General features: G+C 63.6%; 3 protein-coding genes across 4 annotated transcripts; 1 reads left to right on the top strand and 2 right to left on the bottom strand.

Moving 5' to 3' along the window:
- Window positions 1-3,803: 3,803 nt before the first annotated feature.
- Window positions 3,804-10,598, top strand: MYLK2 (myosin light chain kinase 2). Its single transcript, XM_052683769.1, has 12 exons — window positions 3,804-3,921; window positions 4,502-5,629; window positions 5,740-6,074; window positions 6,899-7,004; window positions 7,167-7,260; window positions 7,348-7,457; window positions 7,803-7,944; window positions 8,084-8,154; window positions 8,319-8,447; window positions 8,568-8,720; window positions 8,992-9,124; window positions 9,350-10,598. Exons 2-12 carry the CDS (start codon window positions 4,536-4,538, stop codon window positions 9,428-9,430), a joined length of 2,448 nt encoding a protein of 815 aa, XP_052539729.1. The 5' UTR covers window positions 3,804-3,921; window positions 4,502-4,535; the 3' UTR covers window positions 9,431-10,598.
- A 2,877-nt stretch (window positions 10,599-13,475) lies between these two features.
- On the bottom strand, window positions 13,476-14,861 carry FOXS1 (forkhead box S1). Its single transcript, XM_052683809.1, has one exon. The coding sequence runs from the start codon at window positions 14,786-14,788 to the stop codon at window positions 13,550-13,552; it is 1,239 nt and encodes a 412-aa protein (XP_052539769.1). The 5' UTR covers window positions 14,789-14,861; the 3' UTR covers window positions 13,476-13,549.
- A 717-nt stretch (window positions 14,862-15,578) lies between these two features.
- Window positions 15,579-18,687, bottom strand: LOC128080957 (interferon regulatory factor 4-like). Of its 2 annotated transcripts, none has more exons than XM_052683807.1 (8): window positions 18,189-18,687; window positions 17,533-17,722; window positions 17,278-17,330; window positions 17,012-17,102; window positions 16,790-16,891; window positions 16,338-16,718; window positions 16,095-16,213; window positions 15,579-15,989 (listed from the first exon to the last, which is right to left on the bottom strand). In XM_052683807.1, exons 1-8 carry the CDS (start codon window positions 18,360-18,362, stop codon window positions 15,849-15,851), a joined length of 1,251 nt encoding a protein of 416 aa, XP_052539767.1. In that variant the 5' UTR covers window positions 18,363-18,687; the 3' UTR covers window positions 15,579-15,848. The 2 variants fall into 2 exon arrangements, with proteins under 2 accessions (XP_052539767.1, XP_052539768.1); XM_052683808.1 differs by having other exon boundaries at window positions 15,925-16,004.
- Window positions 18,688-19,378: the final 691 nt, after the last annotated feature.

The raw sequence follows: 19,378 nt of genomic DNA, 5'->3' as shown, positions 1-19,378 counted from the left end.
GATATGGCCTCTTATATTCCCCATAAACTGCAAACTTGGTGAAAGAGGGCCTGGAGCTGCCGTGCTGCATGGGGCCGCAGGCAGTGCTGCTGAATGGGGTACAGAATCTTAAGCTGCTCTCTTAATTAGGAGGAAAACATCCATGTGCTGGAAAGCAATAAATGCTGGGTGCTGGGGGGAGCTGTGTGCCAAGGAGGAAGAGGCAGAACCACAACTCAAAGTTCATCAGCTTTGAACGTGCTTGGAGGGTGAGGGGGACTGGGAGCAGGAATAATGATGGAGAACTGGAGCGGGGAGAAATTCTAGCACCAAATCTCCAGCGTTGTTTTTCTAAGTCCTGTTGTTTCTGTGCAGTGACTTGCTGTACTCCCACTAGAGCTGGAACGAAAGGCAATGTTTTCCTGGGCTTTATGTTGAAGGGTAGCTGAGAACAGGAGGATTTTTATCAGCTGGCAAAGAGGATCCTGACTAAAATGGCTTTGTTACGCTGTCAGACCCCTGGCCTCGATTCTGTCTGCCTGCTCTCAGCTGCTGGAAGCTCTGCAAAGCATCTCTTGATGGTGTTGGGATTTCTCCCTGTCTGTCCTCACCTCCATCAGACCCGATGTGGTAGGACTGTGGCTGGCCCGCAGCGCACATAGAGGCAGTGAAGCTGTTGACCACAGGTCTGGGTTTGTCCCTATGGGGGCAGGCAGGCTGGCTTGTGTTACCGTGGTTCAGCCAGCGCTCAGGTGGGCTCTGCTCGTGGCCCTGCTGCTCGATTTAGCTGAGGTGTTGGGTTTCCTGCATGGGGCTTGGCTGTGCAAAGAACCTTCCTCACCCATGGAAAGCATAAAGGTTAAAGTACGCTGCCGGAGTTGTGACAACCGCGTCGCTTGGGAACGGGGTGCTTGGTGCTGTGCCAGCCCTCCCTGCGACAGCCTGCGTTCCAGTTGCAGCCAATGTAGACCATGGCTTGAGTACTTGAATGGGGAGGCAAAAAAAAACCCCTACAGCCTGAGAACCACCAGTGGTGGTTGGTTTGTCTTCTACGATCCGCAGAGATTGGAGCTCCGTGCCCCAAAACCCAGAGTGCAGCAGCTGTGCCCTTCCTACAGCACTCCAAATCTTCCCTGTGAGACGGCCGTCTTCATCCAGCTTGCTTCCCATTCCCTGCAAAACGTGGTCTTGTAGGAGCACCAAAACAAGCCGCAGCATGCTCTTCCTTCACACCTCTTTAAGACAGCCACGTTTGTGCTGAGAGAGCACAAGAGGCTTTGCTCCTCACCTGAAATTTCCTCCCATGCCCCAGCAGCTTCTTAATGAGATTAAGATTGGATGAACCAGGAGGCTCGCTGAGCTCCGGCTGCTGCTCCTGGCCTGCGGAGTTGGGATGCAGCTCTCTTCCTTTGCCCTCAGTCACTTCCCAAGCGTGCCGTGCGGAGGTGGCACCCGCTGTGAGCCCGTGGCTGCAGGGAGGTGCCTCCAGGCGCCTGGCACCAACGCATGGAGGCCAGGCCATCGGCTGGCAACGACAGAGCTGTCCCTGTGCAGTCCCTGAGAGCCGTGGATACCAGCGCTGCCCGAAGCCCCACGTGCCCACGCTGCCCCAGCACGGCCGTCACGCGTTTATGGGGTGGCGGAAGCACCGTATCCGCTCCTGTGTGACCCCGTTGGTGCCCTGCCGAATACCAGACGCTGCCTTTGATCTCTGGAGGAGGGGAGCTGAGCCGTGGGAGCGCAGCCCGGCTGCCTGCAGCCATGAACCTGCACTGCCAGGGCTGCAGAGAGGCTGCATCCTTCAGAGCGATTGTTGCTGCTCGCGTTGTGGTTGTGCTGGGAGATGCCTGAGGTTCTGGCGTCGTGCAGAGCTATCAGAAGCAGCTCCCAGCCCCACGCTGTGCTTTCTTTTTTGCTTAAGCCTCACCCTGAACCCCAGTCCTGGGGATGAGCGGCGAAGGAGAAGGAAAAACTGCTTCTTTCCCAGCCTCTTCCATTTGGAGCGGACAGCAGGGTGCTGGGGATATTTTCACTGCTCCTCTCTGCTGCAGAAGCAAATGTGATCACAGCCCTTCCTGCCCCAGGCCTTTGGGCTTCCTCCAGCGGTGGCCATATCCTCACCTGGCATCCTGCTCTTCATGCCCTGCACAGACCATGGCTGACCCCGGCCACAGCCCTGCAAGCTCACTGGGAGCATCTCATGTGTGCTAAGGATGAGGAAAGGCTCACGGGCAGCCAGTGCCCAGCATTAACATCTGCTCACACTGTGAGCATTGCATCCCCCTGGCACAGGAAGGGCTCTGCTTCGATATTCAGCAGTGGGACATGAGGCCGCTGGCAGCCATGCGCCTGAAAAGGTTGTGCTTCACCCTGCACTTTCCACTGACATTGATTAAGAAAGAGCATGGCCCGGGTCTTCTATAGGCTTATCCTGGAGCTTTTCCCACCCAGGTTGGTTTTAGAGCTCCTTTTGCCAGCAGGGTTTGTGCTGAGAGCAGAAACTGCTGTGTGACAGAGCTCTCTTCCCCCTCGATGCCCACAGGAGGGAGAGCACAGCAGTGCTGGTGCCACGGGTGGTCCTGAAGCCCCTTCCCACCTCTTTGTGCACACTGTGCCAGGGCAACCCCGCAGCTCCCGGGGCTTCTCTGCCGGAGGGGATCCCAAGGACCAGCACTGGGCCGCCCCCTACCCACACTGCATGCAGTGCCCGAGCAGCAGCAGCAGTGGTGCTCCTGGGGACGGCGCAGGGCAGCAGGAGCGGGGTCAGGAGCGAATCCTTGGCCCCGTGTGCCTTGGGGAGGCTCCCTCCCCTGCTCCCTCTACTTTATGGTGCGTCACCAAGCCAAGAGCTCTGCTGTCCCCTCTCAAAGGAGCAATGCAGGCAAAAGGCTGAGCCCTTCCTCCTCAGGGCGCTGGTGCTCCGGCTGCCACCGCGTGATAAATCAGTGCTCTCGGCTTTAGGAGCTGTTATAATTGGAGCGCCCTCATCCAGCGGGGAGGGCCGGGTCCGGTTACCGGGGGTTCCTCCTGAAAGCCTCAACTGACCGCCTCCACCCCCTGCAGAAACCAGAGCGACGGGGGATGTCTGTGCCCTTGTGAGCAGAGCTTTCCTCACCTTAGGTTTCAGAGACTTAAAGTAAAGAAGGCTCTGCTGGGAGCAGGGAGCTGGCACAGCCCTGGGGACTCGATCAGCCCCAAAGCCCCGCTGTGCACCGTGGGCTCGTGGTGCACCCAGCAGCAGCCCCGGTGTCTTTGTTTCTGCCCCTGATCCCCAGACATGCACTCTGAACTCGGTGCCTTCTGACTGCTTCCAAACGACAGGGATATGGGCTGGTGCTTCAGTTCGCAGTGGATATCCCTTTCTTTCTTGGTCCCCAGCAGCAATGCCCAGAGCTGGCTGTGCCCGTGGCACCCCATGGCATCGCTCCAAACCCACTGTCCCTGAGAGTTGGCACCAATGGGCAAAGCCACCGGCAGCTCCGTGGCACCTTTATGGATGGCTCTCAAGTGCCATCTCCATGCAGTGACCGCCCCGTGTTCCCTGTGGGCGCCTTGGAAGCGCTCGGTCCTTTGGGCAGCATCCAGCACGCCCTGGCCAAGGGCTGTCCCCAGTGGCGAGGCACAGCGCAGTCCCCGCACGGGGCCACCTCCAGCCCTCCCTCTCTCTCTCTGGTGGCCGTGTGCCGGCTCCCGCTCGCTGTTTGTGTGCGTTCTGGCCGGTGGGAGCACATGGAAGAGTGGCGTGTCCTTTGAACGGGCTCCAGCAGCAACAGGTGCTGGGAAAGGCGAAGCGGGCCGGCTCCTGCTGGTGTAAAGGATACCCCTCTCTCTCCGCACTAATCCGGCTCCGTTACACCCAGTATAGAAGGGGCTGCTCCCCTCCAGGCGCTGCCACACCGCGGATGCTGCTCTTCTGACTGCCCTCTGCCCCGGGGACCCCAGGTAAAGGAGATGGGGGCTATGGGGTGGGCGGAGGGGTCCGTGCAGTCACCGGGGTCACCATCTCCGTGGTGGCTGTGGGTTCACCCAAACCGCAAAGGCACAGGGTTGAGCACAAGGCACTGCAGAAGCTGTGGGAAGCCCTGTAAAAGCAGCTCCGTGGCCAGAAGGGTTGCTGGGGGGGGTTGTTCCTGGGATGGGCCACCCACACCTCAGAGACGGACGTGCAGGGAGCCGTGCTTTGGGTCCTGGGAGAACGGAGCTCGTGGCTGAGCACGGTCAGGGCTGTGGGAGGTGGAGTATGAATATACTGCTGGGCTGGGAGTTTGTAGTGCCAGGCTGGAGGCTCACAGAGCTGGGCTGGGGGCTCACATAGTGCCAACCTGGCAGTCACACCAGGACATGTGCACCCATGGGCCCCCAGCTGCCCCAACTGTCCGCATGGCACCGTGACCACAACAGGTGCCGGTGTCAGGCTGCTGATCAGTCACCGCGGGGCAGATAGCGGAGCACCACGGCACTGTGGCAGCCACGTGCATCCCGCTGCTCCCCAGTGCCCCCAACTCATGTCTTCTCCCTGCAGGAGCCTCGCCGACCCGGGGCGGCCGCCCAAGCCCATGGAGCAGCACGACGTGCCGGGCAGAACTGCCGATGCGGGGGGGTCTGGGAGTGCGGCCCCCCCTGGAACAGAGACCAGTGCAGCGCAGCCTGCCCCCGCTGCTGCCACCAATGCTGTCCGGGCTCAGAATGAAGGAAAGGAAGAGCCCATGGAGATGGCTGTGGGTGCTGCAGGAGAGCCACGTGGAGGGACGGCGGGGCCCGCACAGGAGAAAGTGCCAACTGCTGCAGGGAAGGAGGAGCCTGGGAAGGAGGCTCCGGGTGCTGCTGCTGAGGCTCACGGTGCAGTGAGGGAGGAGGCTGAGCCTGAAGGAGGGAAGGCAGAGCCTGAGCAGGAGAAAGTCCTAAATGCTGCACAGCATGGGGGTGGTGGGGAAAAGGAAGTTGCCAAGAAGGGGGCTTTGGCTGCAGAGACCCACAGAGGGAAGGAAGAGCCTGGGAAGGAGAAAGCCCCAACAGGAGAGTCCCAAGGAGAGACAGCAGAGCCTGCACAGGGGAAGGGCTCAGCTGTAGCAGGGGCTCATGAAGAATCTCCAAAGGAGAATGCTCCAGGTGCTCCAGGAGCTGAGGCTGGAGGAGAAATAAAGCCCACAAAGGCGGCTTCAGCTGCAGCCTCAGCTGCAACACCAGCCCATGGTGAGGGAGAGCCTGTGAAGGAGCAGCCGGCTGCTGTGAAGGCTGAGAATGGAGGGAAAAATGCTGCAAAGGCAAAGAAAAGCCCGGCTGCAAAACAGCCTGCAAAGGAGAAGGCCCCTGCTGCTGCAAAGGATGGAGGGAAGAAACCCACAAAGGCGGAAAAAAATACAATGGTGACAAAGTCTCAGGATGGAGGCAAAGAGACTGCGAAGGAGAAAGCCACAGCACCTGCAAAGGAGAAGGCTACAGATGCTGCACAGAAGCCCCCAGCTGCAGCAAAGGCTGAGGATGGAGGGCAGGAGCCCACAGAGAAGGCCCCGTCTGCTGCAGGGACTCAGGGTGAAGTGGAGAAAGAGGCCAACGCAGAGCAGACAAACAAGGAGCAGCCGCTGAGGGGACCCGAGCCCACACGTCCAGTTCTGATGCAGAGCCTGAGCTGCCCGGCCACCTGCCAGAGGTACCCAGTGCTCACCCTTTGGGATGGGGTCCTCCTAGGTTGGGTCCCATCCTGGGGCAGGGTTGGGGGCTGGGCTCAGGGTGATGCTCACCTCCCGCTCCTGCTTGCAGAGAGGAGCAGCTCAGGCTGGAGGTGGCTGCGATGGAGACAATCTCAGAGGAAACCCCTATGGAACCAGCAGGAGAGGGTCTGGTGGAGCCCAGCCCAGCCCAGGGGGATCTGCAGTCCCCAGAGCAGCCCGTCCCTGTGGGCAGCACCGCCGTCCCACAGGAGAGGACATTGCCTGGTGCCGAGGAGCAGCCCCAGCTCGGGTCAGAGCCCCCTGGGCACGCAGAGCAGCCGGGCCCTGGGGCCACGGGGCAGCCAGCTGCGACGGTGGCAGAGCCACCACCCAGCCCCTACCTCACCCCCGATTTTGGGAAGGAAGACCATTTTGCGATTCTAGGTAAGGCTGCGGCACTGCAGATCTGTGCCATGCCCTCAGCCCTGTGGAGACGACACCCCAGCACCCTCAGGGGTGCAGCAGCCCTGGGGTGTATTCACATCTCTGCTGCCGCCCTCCTGGGGTGCCAGCTCATGCTGCTGGCTCCTGGCCCATCCGGCAGTCTTTAAGCTCCAGTTTCACTGTAAACAGGGCTAAATGCGGCGCGTCTCCTCCCCAGGCTTCTCCCGGCCTCAGCCTGGCACACATCGTGCTTCCCGGGGCTGCCCAAAGGGACAGGAGCCGTCCCTGTGGCCGGAGTGACAGCCACCGCCTGGCTGGTGACAGGGGACAGCGTGTCCCGATGTCCTGCACCACGTCCTTGGGGGGCACAGCAGGGCTGGAGGCTGCGGTGACCCCTGGCTGGGGGCTGCTCGTGGGGCTCCTGTTGTTGTGGGGTCTGTCCTGGGTGGGTGAGTGGGATGTGGTGGCACAGGATGGCAGTGTGGCACAGGGATGGTGGCACGGAGGCAGCGAGGTACCGCATGGAGGGGGCGAGTGTGACATGCAGGAGAGTGGTCCGCTGAGGGTGACGCACAGCCGCGTGGCCTGGAGAGGGCGAGCGTGACACGTGGGATGGTAGCCCGGCGGATGGTGAGCGGACACATGGCAGGGTGGCACGCAGCAAGGTGATACGCAGCAGGGCAGTGCTGCAGGTGCCGGGGCAGCTGCTGGCAGGCTCTGGCAGACCGTGCTTTTTGCAGCACCCGAGACGCTCGCAGCCGGGAGTCCCAGCGATGGGCTCCCTGTGACGCAGCGCTGCTCTCACTCCCCTCCTCTCTCGGCAGATGATGTCCCCCCTCCTCCTGCTCCCTTTGTGCACCGCATCGTCTCGCTGCGGACGGGCAGCATCAGCTCCCAGTACAACCTCAGCTCCAAGGAAATCCTAGGCGGGTAAGGGGCAGTGGGATGGCAGGGCTGAGGACACCCAAATCCCTTTGGCTCCCAGGGGTGGCTCCGAGCCCCCAGGACTGCCCCGACCTGCAGCATGACGTGCGGGATGGGTGCAGGGAGCGGGATGCAGCCGTGATGCCATCAACACCTTTCTCTCCTCAGGGGAAAATTCGGTGAAGTGCACACGTGCACGGAGAAGCAGACGGGGCTCAAGTTGGCTGCCAAAGTCATCCGGAAGCAAGGAGCCAAGGACAAGGTCTGTGATGGGAGCCTGGCTTTGGGCATGTGGAGTTGGGGATCAGCTGGGTCTGACAGCAGTGCCATGGTGGGGGTCCTGCCACAGGAAATGGTGCTGTTGGAGATTGACGTGATGAACCAGCTGAACCACCACAACCTCATCCAGCTCTACGATGCCATCGAGACGCCCCGGGAGATCATCCTCTTCTTGGAGTTGTGAGTTCTGGGGCTGTGCTGCACGGTGCCTGATGCCTGGGTGAGGGGCAGCGTGGCAGGGAGGCTGTGTCCATGCGTGGGGATGGAGCAGAGGTGCCAGCCTCACACCAAGCAGAGCTGGTCAGCACCGAGGGACGTCCCCAGCACTGCTTGTCCCAGCTTCCTTCTTGTTCTGGGATTGGAGCAACCTCTGTCTCGGGGCAGTACTGTGCACGGCTGTGTTGGGGCTGGCGATGACCCCAGCATGCACGTCCCACCCTGGCTGTGCCCGTGGTGCTGGGGGCTCGGGGTTCTACAGGAAGACACGGAGCCCCCGGTGACCCAGGGATCTACCTGTGCCTACAGCGTGGAGGGCGGAGAGCTCTTTGAGCGGATCGTGGACGACGATTACCACCTGACAGAGGTGGACTGCATGGTGTTCGTGCGGCAGATCTGCGAGGGCATCCGCTTCATGCACCACATGCGCGTCCTGCACCTCGACCTCAAGGTGAGTTCACTCGAGGCTTTTGGAAAGGACGGGGCTCGCAGGGCTCTGGGCAGCACTGACACGGAGCACCGCTGTGCCCTGGGTGTGGGTGACGTGTCCCCATCCCCCCCCGCTGACCCCCCTGTCCTTGTCCCCACAGCCCGAGAACATCCTCTGCGTCACTGCCACCGGGCACATGGTGAAGATCATTGATTTTGGGCTGGCTCGAAGGTGCTGTGTTCCCCTTCTTCCCTCGGCTCCTTCCACGCCTGCTCCCACCCTTCAGGGTGGGACTGGGTTTGGGGGATGGGAAGGGCAGCGGGCTCCTTTCCCGGGGGGGGCGTTGCTTCGGGGACAGCCTGTCACCCCCTGCTGAATCACCGCCCCATCCACAGGTACAACCCCGAGGAGAAGCTGAAGGTGAACTTTGGCACTCCTGAGTTCCTCTCCCCTGAGGTGGTCAACTACGAGCAGGTCTCCTACTCCACAGACATGTGGAGCATGGGAGTCATCACCTACATGCTGTACGTTGGGCTGAGCCCCCCCTGCTCCCCTGGGCACACAGTGGTCCCCATGCTGGCACGCAGGGGAGTTTGCGTGCCTCAGCACAAGACCCTCTGCTCACCGGCCCTCTAATCCCCCAGCCTCAGCGGCCTCTCCCCCTTTTTGGGTGACAACGACACCGAAACACTCAACAACGTCCTGGCAGCCAACTGGTATTTCGACGAGGAGACCTTCGAGAGCGTTTCTGATGAGGCCAAGGACTTTGTCTCCAACCTCATCATCAAAGAGAAGAGGTGCGGAGCTGGCGGCATCCACGGCGGTCCCCCACCTGTGTGCTCTCATCTCTACCCACGTGCCATTCTTTGTGCTGGGGCCATTGGCATCCCCAAAGCCACCGGCTTGTCCCTGTTAGGGCTACCTAATGAGATGTGTGGGACCATTTGTGACCCGCTTTTCCCATTGGCCCTCAAGGCTGGTGGTCGGAGCACAGCCTACGCCAGGGCTCACAGATGGGGCACGGGAAGGGGCCGCCTGTGGGCTGACAGCTTCTCTCTCACCCCGCAGCGCCCGGATGAGTGCAGGGCAGTGCCTGCAGCACCCCTGGCTCACCAACCTGGCAGAGAAAGCCAAACGCTGCAACCGCCGCCTCAAGTCCCAGGTGTTGCTCAAGAAATACGTCATGCGACGGCGCTGGAAGGTGTGCAGGGATGGGAGGGGATGGGGTTGAGGTCATCCTGCTGCGCTGCCTGGGAAGGCTTGAGGATCCCCAGGCAGTTTCCCCCCGGGTGCATCCCAAGGGCTTATTTTAGGGGCTCAGGACAGAATGTTCCTGGGTGCGTTCCTGAACCAGACCTGGGAGCCCCTCTGGGCGCAACCAAGAGGTCTGCAGTGGGACTCACGCCTCTCTTCTTCCCTTCTGCAGAAAAACTTCATTGGGGTCTGTGCCGCCAACCGCTTCAGGAAGATCACCAGCTCGGGCTCGCTGACGGCGCTGGGTGTCTGATTACGGGTGTGGGCTGAGCACCGTGAGCTCGGGCCAGACTATGGGTTTGGGGCCGTGCCCGAGTCCGGCTCCTGGACGCAGCAGGATCTGTACGGGGGCGGCCCCACCTGCATCCATCCCACTGTGGGGCAGAGGGCTGGCACCGACCCTGCTCCACCCCCGGCCCCGCTCCAGCTCTGCCGCATCCCTCGTGGCCGCTGCGCTGGTACGGGTGCTGCGGGGCTGCTCAGAGCACAGACTCTGTGCGCTCCTCACCTGCTCCCACCTTTATGGACTCTCAGGGCCTGAACCATCCGCATCCCCACAACGCTCCCCCCTTCATTGCCACGGCCGTGCAGCCGCCATTCCCCGCACCCATCAATGTCCCACCCACACCACTCTCGCATTTCTCTCAGTTGCCTTTGGGGCGGCTCAGGATGAGCCCCGCTGCACGGGCAGCCCACGCGCTCGCACCCACGCTTGGCGCTCAGCTCTGCTTGTAAATGCTGCAGCAGTGCCCCGCGATCGCTTCGTTGGACCCTTTTTGCAGTGCTGGGCTCCTCTCCCGCAGCGATGCCAGTGCCACGGTGCGGGGATGCTGAAGCAGGCGGGGACCCACACCCCGGCGCTTGGCACAGGACCGGCGCTGCGGCCGCTCCTCCCCGCCGGAGGAAGCCGGACTTGGCCCCGCGCTGCTGCTCGCCGGGAGGGCTGCACAGGAAGGGAGGAAGCATCCGAGCTCGCTTCCAGGAGCATCCATCCCCAGCTGGGAGCCGGCGAGCGAAGAAGGAGCCTTTGTGTTGCTGCTCACCCTTGCCCTCCGCGCTGCCAGCGGGGAAGCAGCACGGCCGCTCCTTCACACGTCCCCGCCAGATAAAGGCATCCTAATGCAGAGCAGCTGGCCGCGCTCCCCCCGCGCCGGAGGATTGCTTCAGCTCTGACCACCAACACACAGGAACTGCCGCCCGCCAGCGTCCCCCCGCAGCCAGCATGGCCGTGCCGGGGCCGCGGGCGCAGCTCTTCTTCCCACCCAACCCTCGCCCCTCCTTCGTCCCCATGAGCCCCAACCTCGTGGTGCAGGAATGGCACCACGCTCCCCACCCCTGCAGCTGGGGTGAGGGCCGTGACGAGGGAGAGCCCACACCGGTGTGTTAGGCTTCTTGTAAATAAATGTACAGGTCTGAGAGCAGCCTCACGGCCAGTGCTGGCCTCAGGGGCGATGGAGCCTCACGGGTGTGCGGCCAGCAGCTGGGAACCGAGCATTGCTGGTAGATGAGGGGATGGGAACGGCATCCTGTCCTGTGTAGAAGGGACAGAAGGACAGCGAGGGTGGCCCCAGGCAGTGCTTCCAGGAGGGTTTGTGCAGATCGTGGCTGGGGCTGCTGGTGGGAAGGGGATGAATGGATGGGCAGACGGACAGGCAGACAGACAAAGGTGTCCTCAAGGCTTCAGCGCTGCTCAAGAAGTTGTGCCCTAGCAAAGGCTCCTGGGGTCCCACTGCCTCCCACCCCACACCTGTGGGGTTCCGTGCCCTCCGGCCCCGAAGCAGTTAAGGCAGAGCAGGCAGGGTTGCTGCTGGGCCCAGGGCGTCCCTCCCAGCCCGCTTCCTGCCTGCAGCCTTTGACCAGTTCCTGCCGGTGACCACCCTGCGGTCCTGGAGAACAGCGCGGCCCCATCTGGTTTGAGTTACTCTCCGCGGCGGTGACGTCTCCTTCCTGTCTGGGCCCCAGGAGCCGTGCATTGCCCTGGGCCACGGGGGCTGCAGGGTGAGCTGCGGGGCAGCCCCGGTGCCCACGGGTGCTGTGGGTGCCAGTTCTCAGCCACAGCTGCGTGGGAATGGCACAGAGCCAGCCTACCATAGCAGCACGGCTGGGCCACAGCTGCCCCAGAGCAGGATGATGTGGGGCGGTCAGTTCAGGTTTGAAGTGATGGAGACCACCACTCTGCAGCCCCCTCCTCTCCCTTTCTAGACATGTGGGTCACCACTGCATCTCCATCACTGCACGGCGATGGAGACGGTCCTAACCTGGTGCGCTCTCACTGCAGTCAGCCTCTGTGAGTCTCCCGTCACATGGGGATCTCTTGGTGCTGTGACCCCACTGGTAGCCCCAGAGGGGAAGGAAGGCGAGCAGGGCTATGCTGTGCAGCAGCACATGGCAGTGCAGCACTGCCCAGAGCTGGGGGTTTGTGCTCCCATGCCAGCACCCACTGCAGCACGGTCCCAGACATGAGTGGGTCGAGGCCAGGCCACCCAGTGAGCCAGAAGCGAGGCAGGGGGAGGAAGGGCAGGGAGAGAAGCGGGCCATGGCCAGAGCTGAGCTAACGGTGGGAGCTGCAAGCATGGGGGGCAATGGAGGGAGGGCATCCAAACACAGCGCATCTGGGCAGAGGAGGCAGTGGGGCTCTGCCCCACTCCATCTCAGTAGGGAGCAGCAATGCTGAGGGTGCAGCCTTCAGGGCTGGGTCTGGATCACCCTCAGGGTGATGCTCCCACGCAGCCCTACTGCTTCCTTCCTGCACGGGGGCACCCATCCCACTGCATGCTAACCGGGCACCTTCCCGTGACCCCACAGCCATCGGGGATGGGATCTCCGTGCCAGGGTCTGTGCCGCGGGGCAGCGATGGGTTCCCGTAGTGCTCCCAGGGCTGGTGCTGCGGCCATGCGTTCCCAGGCACAGGCGGGAGCCCAGCGGGCGGGCGTCCTGGCTGCGTGGTGTGGGAACCAGACGGCCCCTGGGCACGACTCCGCGGCGCTCGCTTCCTCCCGCGCCCCCGGGGACCGTGCGAAGGAGGGGGCTGAGGTCAGCCCTGCTCGCTGTAGACGGCTCCGGAGACGCCAGCATGATCTAGGCACTCAAATATTGTTTTCCACAGGGGAGGGAAGGAAAAAAAAAATAAAAATAAAAAAGAAGGGAGAAAAGCAAAGCCCGCAACCCAGAGACCATTGCTGTTGTGCTGATGATGAACAGAGGCCCCTCCTGCCCTGCCTGGGTTGGGACACAGCCATGGCCTGGCAGCGGCTGCTGGGGCTGATAACGGGTGACGCAGTGGCGGCGCTCTGGTCCCTGAGTGACGCCAGGGCTGGCCCTCGCTGAGACCCTGGGGCCCGGCTGAGCTGCATCTCGCTGCCTCGGGGGGCTGGGGAGCTTTGCTATACACCCATCCCCAAAACATCATGGAGAGCCCTTCCACCAGTATCGCCCCCCCATGCAAAGCATGGACACCATCTGTACCCCACAGGTGCAAGCCCTGTGCACCTGCATCCCACAGCCTTGGGGCACTGCCTCTTTGGGGGCCCCTTCCTAGGGTCACAGGATGGAGGCACAGGTACAGGTCCCCAATTCGCCAGCCCCTGCTCTAGGCTACAAAGTGGGCCTTGTGGGTGGAAAGGGGCTGGCAGCCACGTCCTGACCTGGGACACCATCCCATCCTGTCCCAGCACAGCCCAGCCCGTGCCGAGCCCAGCAGTGGTGACTCAGGCGATGCTCCTTACCAGCAGCCGCCCGGGATGATTCAGGTCAGAGGAATCTTGCCATTCCCATCTGTAGCCATGCCTGCAGGCAGCCCTGGCACAGCCCAGCTCTGTGGAGTGCTGTGAGGACCTGGCAGGGAGACAGCCCCATGCAAGGAGAGCCCCATCTCCCCCTGCACCCCATCCCATGGAGCTCACCACCAGTGGCTCTCTCCATGGGTACTGAGGCCAGCACCGCTCATACCGTGCACAGCGCATGGGGCAAACCATGTGTGAGCAGTGCAGGCTGTGGGCAGCGAGCGCAGAGTTTGCTCCAGGGTGGTGCAGCATGGTCCCCAGCCCCTTACAGAGAGGGTTCCCTTCTGTCACTCCAGGACAAAGCTGAATCACGAAGGGGCTCCATCCCCATCATCTCTGGGGATGCCAGACCATCCAGCTCCATGGACACCAGACGGGGGGTCCTCATGGAGGAGAGCCGCAGTGGGTGGCCACAGAGACACGTGTCCCAGCAGCAATCCGGCTGGGAACGGAGTGGCCCCGATGCACCCTGCCTGCTCCCCACCCCGAGCGGGTCGCAGAGACACAGAGGCAGCGTGGGCGAATGTGCTTTATTCCATAGCCGGAGCCCCGCATGGTGCCGGGGGGGTGAGGAGGGAGGTGTCAGTCCATCACTCAAAGAAGAACATTCCGGGCGTCCGGTAGAGGCAGTGGGGCAGCCCCAAGGGGTAACCACCACCCCCCTGCAGCGGGATCGTCCCCCCCGTGCCCCACGTCTCCTTCTGCTCGCTCACCCCAAAGGGCGGCTGGCGGGGGGCCGGGGGGGCGGCGGTGGCAGCGGTGGGGGCCGCAGCCAGGAGATGCTCCAGCGCCGCACCGCACGGCCGCTCGTTCACACAGAAGCTCAGCGCCTGCACCCGGCACTGGTAGCTGCCCCCCAGCGCCTCGGGCCCCGTGCGGCCAAAGGAGCCGAACACGGGCAGGGGGGGCTGTTTGTAGCCATCGCCGTCGAGGAAGCAAGATGGGGGGGGTTTGCCCGTGCCCAGCAGGGTGCTGGGGAAGACGGGAGACACCTGCCCGAAGGGTTGGCCCAGCCCCACGGCGGGGGCCGCCGGCTCTTTGCCCTCCAGATCACCAGGGGGGGACGCAGTGTGGTGCGGGGAGCGCTGTGCGGGGTGGCCGGGCTCTACAGGCAGTGGGTACTGACCTGGCCGGGGCAGCGGCAGCGCGGCCTGGGGTCCCCCGAAGGCAGTCTGCTTGGGCTGGGGGGGGGCGGGCAGGCGGCTCTCCTGGGGGACCCCGAGCGGCTCCTTGGTGAAGAATGGCGCTTTGGGCTGCGGGTGAGCACAGATCTGCACGGCGCAGCCCTGCGCCCCGACGCCTTCTGCTCTCTGCTCTGCTGTCGGCGACGCAAAGCCGCTCTCCGCTTTCCCCTCGTCCGGCAGCGGTGCCCGTGAGCGGGTTTTGGGGGTCTTCCTGCGTCCCTCATCCCCCTCACCGTCCCGCAGGGCCCTTTTCCTGGTGAAGCGGCGGCGGCGCCGGAGGAAGCTGCCGTTCTCAAACATGTTGTAGCAGTCGGGATCCAGAGTCCAGTAGTTGCCCTTGCCCGGCTTCTTGTCGTCGCGAGGCACTTTGACGAAGCACTCATTGAGCGACAGGTTGTGACGGATGGAGTTCTGCCAGCCCTGCTTGTTGTCGCGATAGAAGGTGAAGCGGCCCATGATGTAGCGGTAGATGCCGCTCAGAGTGATGCGTTTCTCAGGAGTGCTCTGGATGGCCATGGTGATGAGGGCGATGTAGCTGTAGGGAGGCTTGGTGGCCTCCGCAGGCGGCGAGGGGCCGGGATAGGGGCTGTCCGGGGCCGTGCGGCCGCGCAGAGCTGCGGAGCCGACTGGGAGCTCCGGCTGCATCCTGCCGTCCTCACTCTGCTTGCCCGGCTCCGGCCGAGCCCGTTAAAACGCCCCAACGGTGTGGGGGCGGCGGGCCCCTCCTCTACGGTGCCGTGGGGCCGCCCAGGGCGGAGCGGGGCCCCATCGTCCAGCGCTGGTCCCTGCGGCCGGACGCGCAGCCGGGGCTGGCCCCGGGGCTGGGAGCCAGCGGGCTCGGGTTGGCACTGCTGTGGGTTTTAATGGGTACGGGAGGTTGCCGGGACGCAGGGCTCGTCCCGCCCGCTCGCAGCACCAAGCCCCGGGTGGTGGTGATGTGGTGTGGAATGGGGCAGTGCTGTGGGCTGGGAGGCTGCAGGGTGGGGATGGGGCTTCCCTGGCAACCCCGTCCTTGGGGTGGTGTGGATCCCCGCACCGTGCCACGTCCCCACTCTAAGCCAGGTCCCCGTGCCATGCTGGGTGCACACACCGAGCCCAGCTGCCCTGGCACATCAGCGCTGGGGTGCAGCACAACCCCACACTCCCAGTGAGTCCCCCCACCCACCGCTGGGGGAAACTGAGGCATGGGCAGCAAGTGTTTTTGGGGCGTGGTGCCCGGTGGTGAGGGTGGCTCCTGAGCACCTCGCTGCTACCCACAGCCCTGCCAAGGGGCTGAGAAGCAGAGGCAAGGATGGGGCTCGGTGCAGCGGGAGCTGCGTGGCTCCAAACAGAGTGCTCAGCTCCTGATGTCCCTGCAGTGCTTGGCTCTGCTTCACTCAGCTCCCCCGCAGCCTGCACCGCAGCACAGCCCCAGCCCCAACGCTGCAGTCAGCGGTACCGAAACACAACCTTTATTTCTACAGCTCACAAACAGCAAGTCCCCGCAGTGCGAGGCACCAGGACAGAGCTGGCTGTCCCCTGCTGGGCACAACTGCACGCAGCAGCCTCCGCTGGGTTCTTGGGGAATAAATACAGCGCTCCGTGCAGTGCCCCGCTCCAGCCAGCATCCATGTGCAGCCGTCCCTGCTAAACGCCCTGTGGCTTTACGGATTCGCCGCTGGGCGGCCGCGCGTCCCCAGGCTTCGTGTCCTCTCAACTGCCCGGCTCAGGGCTGGCAGAGCTGCTGCAGGACGTGGGCGATGCGGCCGGGGGCTGCGGGCGTGCAGGGCTGGGGGCAGCCCCGCATCAGTGCAGGACCCAGGCGCTGGGCGTGGTGGAAGAGCTCTCGTGCAAACACCGGCTCCACCTACGGGACACGGAGCTGCCGGGAGGATGGGGTCCATGCTTGGCACCGCGGATCCCCATCGCCCCACTGATGGGCACAGCCGTCAGCAGCCCTGTGTGTACTCACGTGGGCCATGATGAGCTTCTGGAGGTGGCGGCCGGTGCTGGTGGGGTATTCCTCACCAAAGCACAGGTGGATTTGGTACTGCGGGGCTGGCTGCCCGTGGCTCAGGTACCTGCGTAGCTCTGCAAACAACACCGCAGGGGATGGGACCGTCCCCGTAGCCCCACAGCGATCCCCCAGAGATGGGACCCATGATGGGGATGGGGCCAACGGCCCCCAGGGCTGCGTGGCAAGGCAGGCACTTACCCTCCAGGAACTGCTGCGTGTCCAGCAGCTTGTAGGTCTTCTCCCTCTCCAGCTTGTTGGGCCAGTCCCGGTGTGGGGCCAGCGGCCCATTCCAGTACACCCTGCCCTGGCACTGCCGCTTCATGAAGACCCCCTCGGGGGCCACCCACAGCAGCACCCCGCGCTCCAGGTGGGGCAGCAGCCTCTCCAGAACCTCAGTCACAGCGACTGTCCACCCGCCACCTCCCAGTGCACGTGGTGGGGGGAACTCGATCTGCTCCATGCAGGAGGGGCCGTAGGGAGCCTCGGCTCGCGAGGCGATGCGGCAGCCCTCGGCCGTGCGGGTGGTGAGCTCCTTCACCAACACGTCGCAGTAGTACAGGCGGATGTGCAGCCAGCAGTCTGCAGGAAGCGGGGGTCAGTGTGGGGCTGGGGGCCCCGGGGGGCTGCAGCCTGGCTGGCGCAGCTCCTACCTGAGTGGTTGACATCCTCGGCAGGGAGGAAGGATGGGGCCCTGGGGAGCAGGTGGCTGCGGATCGGGCTCCAGCCGTAGAAGATTCCCCGCACGTGGTACCCTGGGTTGGGGTGGAGGTGGTGTGGGCACCAGGAGGGCAGAGTGGCTCCTGCAGAGCAGTGATTGTACCCGTACTCAGTCCCACCCTGTGCCCCTCACATCACAAGGGCCCTTCTCTCACCTCGCTCTGCCGGATGGGCAGTTAGCAGGGGTAATGTGGGCATGTGGCACGTTCCTGCTGTGCCTCGGTGGCTCTCCTCGGCCACGTGGCCCTGGGGACAAGAGTGTGTGAGGGCAATGAATGACCCTGAACCAGCTTCTGCTACCCCTGGACCCCAGGTATGGGAAATCAGGATGGATGCTGGATGCGGGCAGGGGGAGCAGATATAGGAAGAAGGGATTTGGGGTCCCACCTCCCCACGAGCCCCCCGGCGGGAGATGACTCACCTGTGGCTCCTTGCTGGTTGTGGGCTGCATTCTGCCATCCTTCTCATCCTTCTCTGCAGGGAACAGGGAACAAAACACTGAGCCCCAAAAACAGCATGAGGAAAGCCAGCCCAGTTCTGACCCCAGTTCTGACTTTTCCTGAGCACAGCCTTGAGCTCTGCAGAGGACGAGGATTGGGGGAGGAAGGGGATGGAGCGGCGGTGCCTATAGGATGTGGGACACAGGGGAATGGCACAGCAGCCCGGCAGGGGGTACCTGCATCCCGGGTGCCGTCGCACACGATCTGGTACACCTTGTAAGGCTCGGAAATGTCCAGCTGGCTCCGCTCGGGCACCTCCTGGAAGTCGGTGCTTTTGTTGAGAGCGCAGCGCAGCCGCGTCTTCCAGGTGGATGGGTCCGCCTTGTCCGTGCCCTCGTGGTATTTGCCCTTGTAGACGGCCCAAGCCTGCGGGAAGAGCAGGGGCTGCGCTGGGCACGGAGATGGGAGGAGTCCGGGGGGGTGGGTGGGAGCCCGGAGCTGGGGGCTGGAGGGGATGGGGACTCGAGGGGGCACAGAGCCGGTGCTGAGAGGATGGGGGGAGGCTAGGGGGCTGGGCATCGGGGGTCTCGGGGGGTGAAACGGGGGCTGAGCAGCGGGGTCCGGGGTTGCGCACGGTGTCGAGGGGCGCACGGGGTGAGCGCAGCGCGGAGCGGAGACGCACGGGGTCGGTGCTGCGGGGATGGGGGCACCGGGATTGAGCAGCGGGAACCGGGTGGACACAGGGACGGTGCTGCGGGGATTAAGGGGGGTGCAAGATAGCGGCGAGGCGGGGATCCGAGGGAAGCACGGGGCGGTGCAGCGGGGATGTAGAGGGGAGTGAGAGCACGAGGCCGGTGGAGGGGCTCCGGGGGGGCTCTGGGAGAGGCCGTACCCTGAAGAGAGCGGCGTCCTGCTGCTGCCGGTAGTCCTGTTTGGCCGCGTGCTTCCAGGGGATGCGGAAGAGCGTCCGCTCGCGGTTCTCCCAGCGCAGCCCCGGGTAGCGGCCGCTGTCGATCTGCGCGATCAGCCACTCCTTCAGACGCATAGGAGACCCCGGCTCCGCCATCCCGGCTCCGGCCCGGCCCGGTCCCGCCGCCCTCGGGAGCGTGCGGCGACCCTGAAAGCGAAAGCGCGGCGGGACCCGGCCTTTCACTTTCCCTTTCCTGACGCCGCTTTCGGTTCGCTGCCGCCCCGGGATCCCGGCCCGGGGGGAGGGCGCAGCGCACCCGGGGCACCGGGACGCGTCGGCACACCTCGCTTCCTGCAGTGCCCTGAGCCTGTGCTTGGGCTCGTGACGCTTTGCTGACCTTAGGGAGATATTTTCCCCTTTTCTCCCGGTTTTGGGAGCTGGGCACGTCCCTTTTTCCCCTGCGGGCCCCCACACTGCCCAAGAATGGACTCGGTCTCTTGTCCAGCGATAGGATGAGAGGTGATGGCCTCACGCCGCACCAGGGTCAGGTTGGATATTAGGAAACATTTATTCTCAGAAAGAGTGATAATGCAGTGGCACAGCTGCCCACCCCACAGCTCCCACAGGGAATGGTGGGGTCACCGTCCCTGTAGGTGTCCTCAGATGTGGCACTGAGGGACGTGGGCAGTAGCCACGGTGGGGTGGGCTGGGGATAGACTTGGGAATGGATCACGGAGGTCTTTTTCAAGCTACACAATACCACGGAGCCAGGCTGGGGCGAGTTGCTGCGAGCAGTGATGATGGCTCTACCAATTCTTTCCTCCATTGCACTGTGCACTGTGCCTGGGGGGCTGACACTGCAGCTCCATCACCGCCCCGTTGGGTTTCATTTCCAGTTCTGAGTAAGGGAAAGTTACCTCCGGGCCAGGGACGATGCTTCCAGCATCAGGGCTGTTCTGAGCTGGAAATCCTCAAAATGAGTAAGAGGTGACACAGTGCCAGGCTCTGGCCTTCCCCTCCCTGGGGTTTCCCACAGGGTGTGGGGATGGGGCACAGCCACGTGGCGCAGGGCACAGCCAGGTGCCAGTGCTGCACAGGGCAGTTTGGGGGCAGGGGGCAGGAGCCTGCTGGCCCTGGCAGTGTACAGCCATCCTGCTTGGGCCAGGTCCAGG

Source organism: Tympanuchus pallidicinctus, unplaced genomic scaffold (assembly GCF_026119805.1).
Source record: "Tympanuchus pallidicinctus isolate F22 unplaced genomic scaffold, pur_lepc_1.0 scaffold20, whole genome shotgun sequence".
NCBI lineage: Eukaryota > Metazoa > Chordata > Aves > Galliformes > Phasianidae > Tympanuchus > Tympanuchus pallidicinctus.
Note: the sequence above shows the minus strand (reverse complement) of the source record. Positions and strands in the feature narration are given on the sequence as shown.

Coding starts and splice junctions, on each gene's coding strand:
- MYLK2 (XM_052683769.1), top strand. CDS start 4,536: ATGGAGCAGCACGACGTGCCGGGCAGAACTGCCGATGCGGGGGGGTCT. Junction 7,945..8,083: donor TCCTGCACCTCGACCTCAAG/GTGAGTTCACTC, acceptor TTGTCCCCACAG/CCCGAGAACATCCTCTGCGT. Junction 9,125..9,349: donor TCATGCGACGGCGCTGGAAG/GTGTGCAGGGAT, acceptor TCCCTTCTGCAG/AAAAACTTCATTGGGGTCTG.
- FOXS1 (XM_052683809.1), bottom strand. CDS start 14,788: ATGCAGCCGGAGCTCCCAGTCGGCTCCGCAGCTCTGCGCGGCCGCACG.
- LOC128080957 (XM_052683807.1), bottom strand. CDS start 18,362: ATGGCGGAGCCGGGGTCTCCTATGCGTCTGAAGGAGTGGCTGATCGCG. Junction 17,103..17,277: donor CAACCAGCAAGGAGCCACAG/GTGAGTCATCTC, acceptor TCTTGTCCCCAG/GGCCACGTGGCCGAGGAGAG. Junction 16,892..17,011: donor TGCCCATCCGGCAGAGCGAG/GTGAGAGAAGGG, acceptor ACCCCAACCCAG/GGTACCACGTGCGGGGAATC.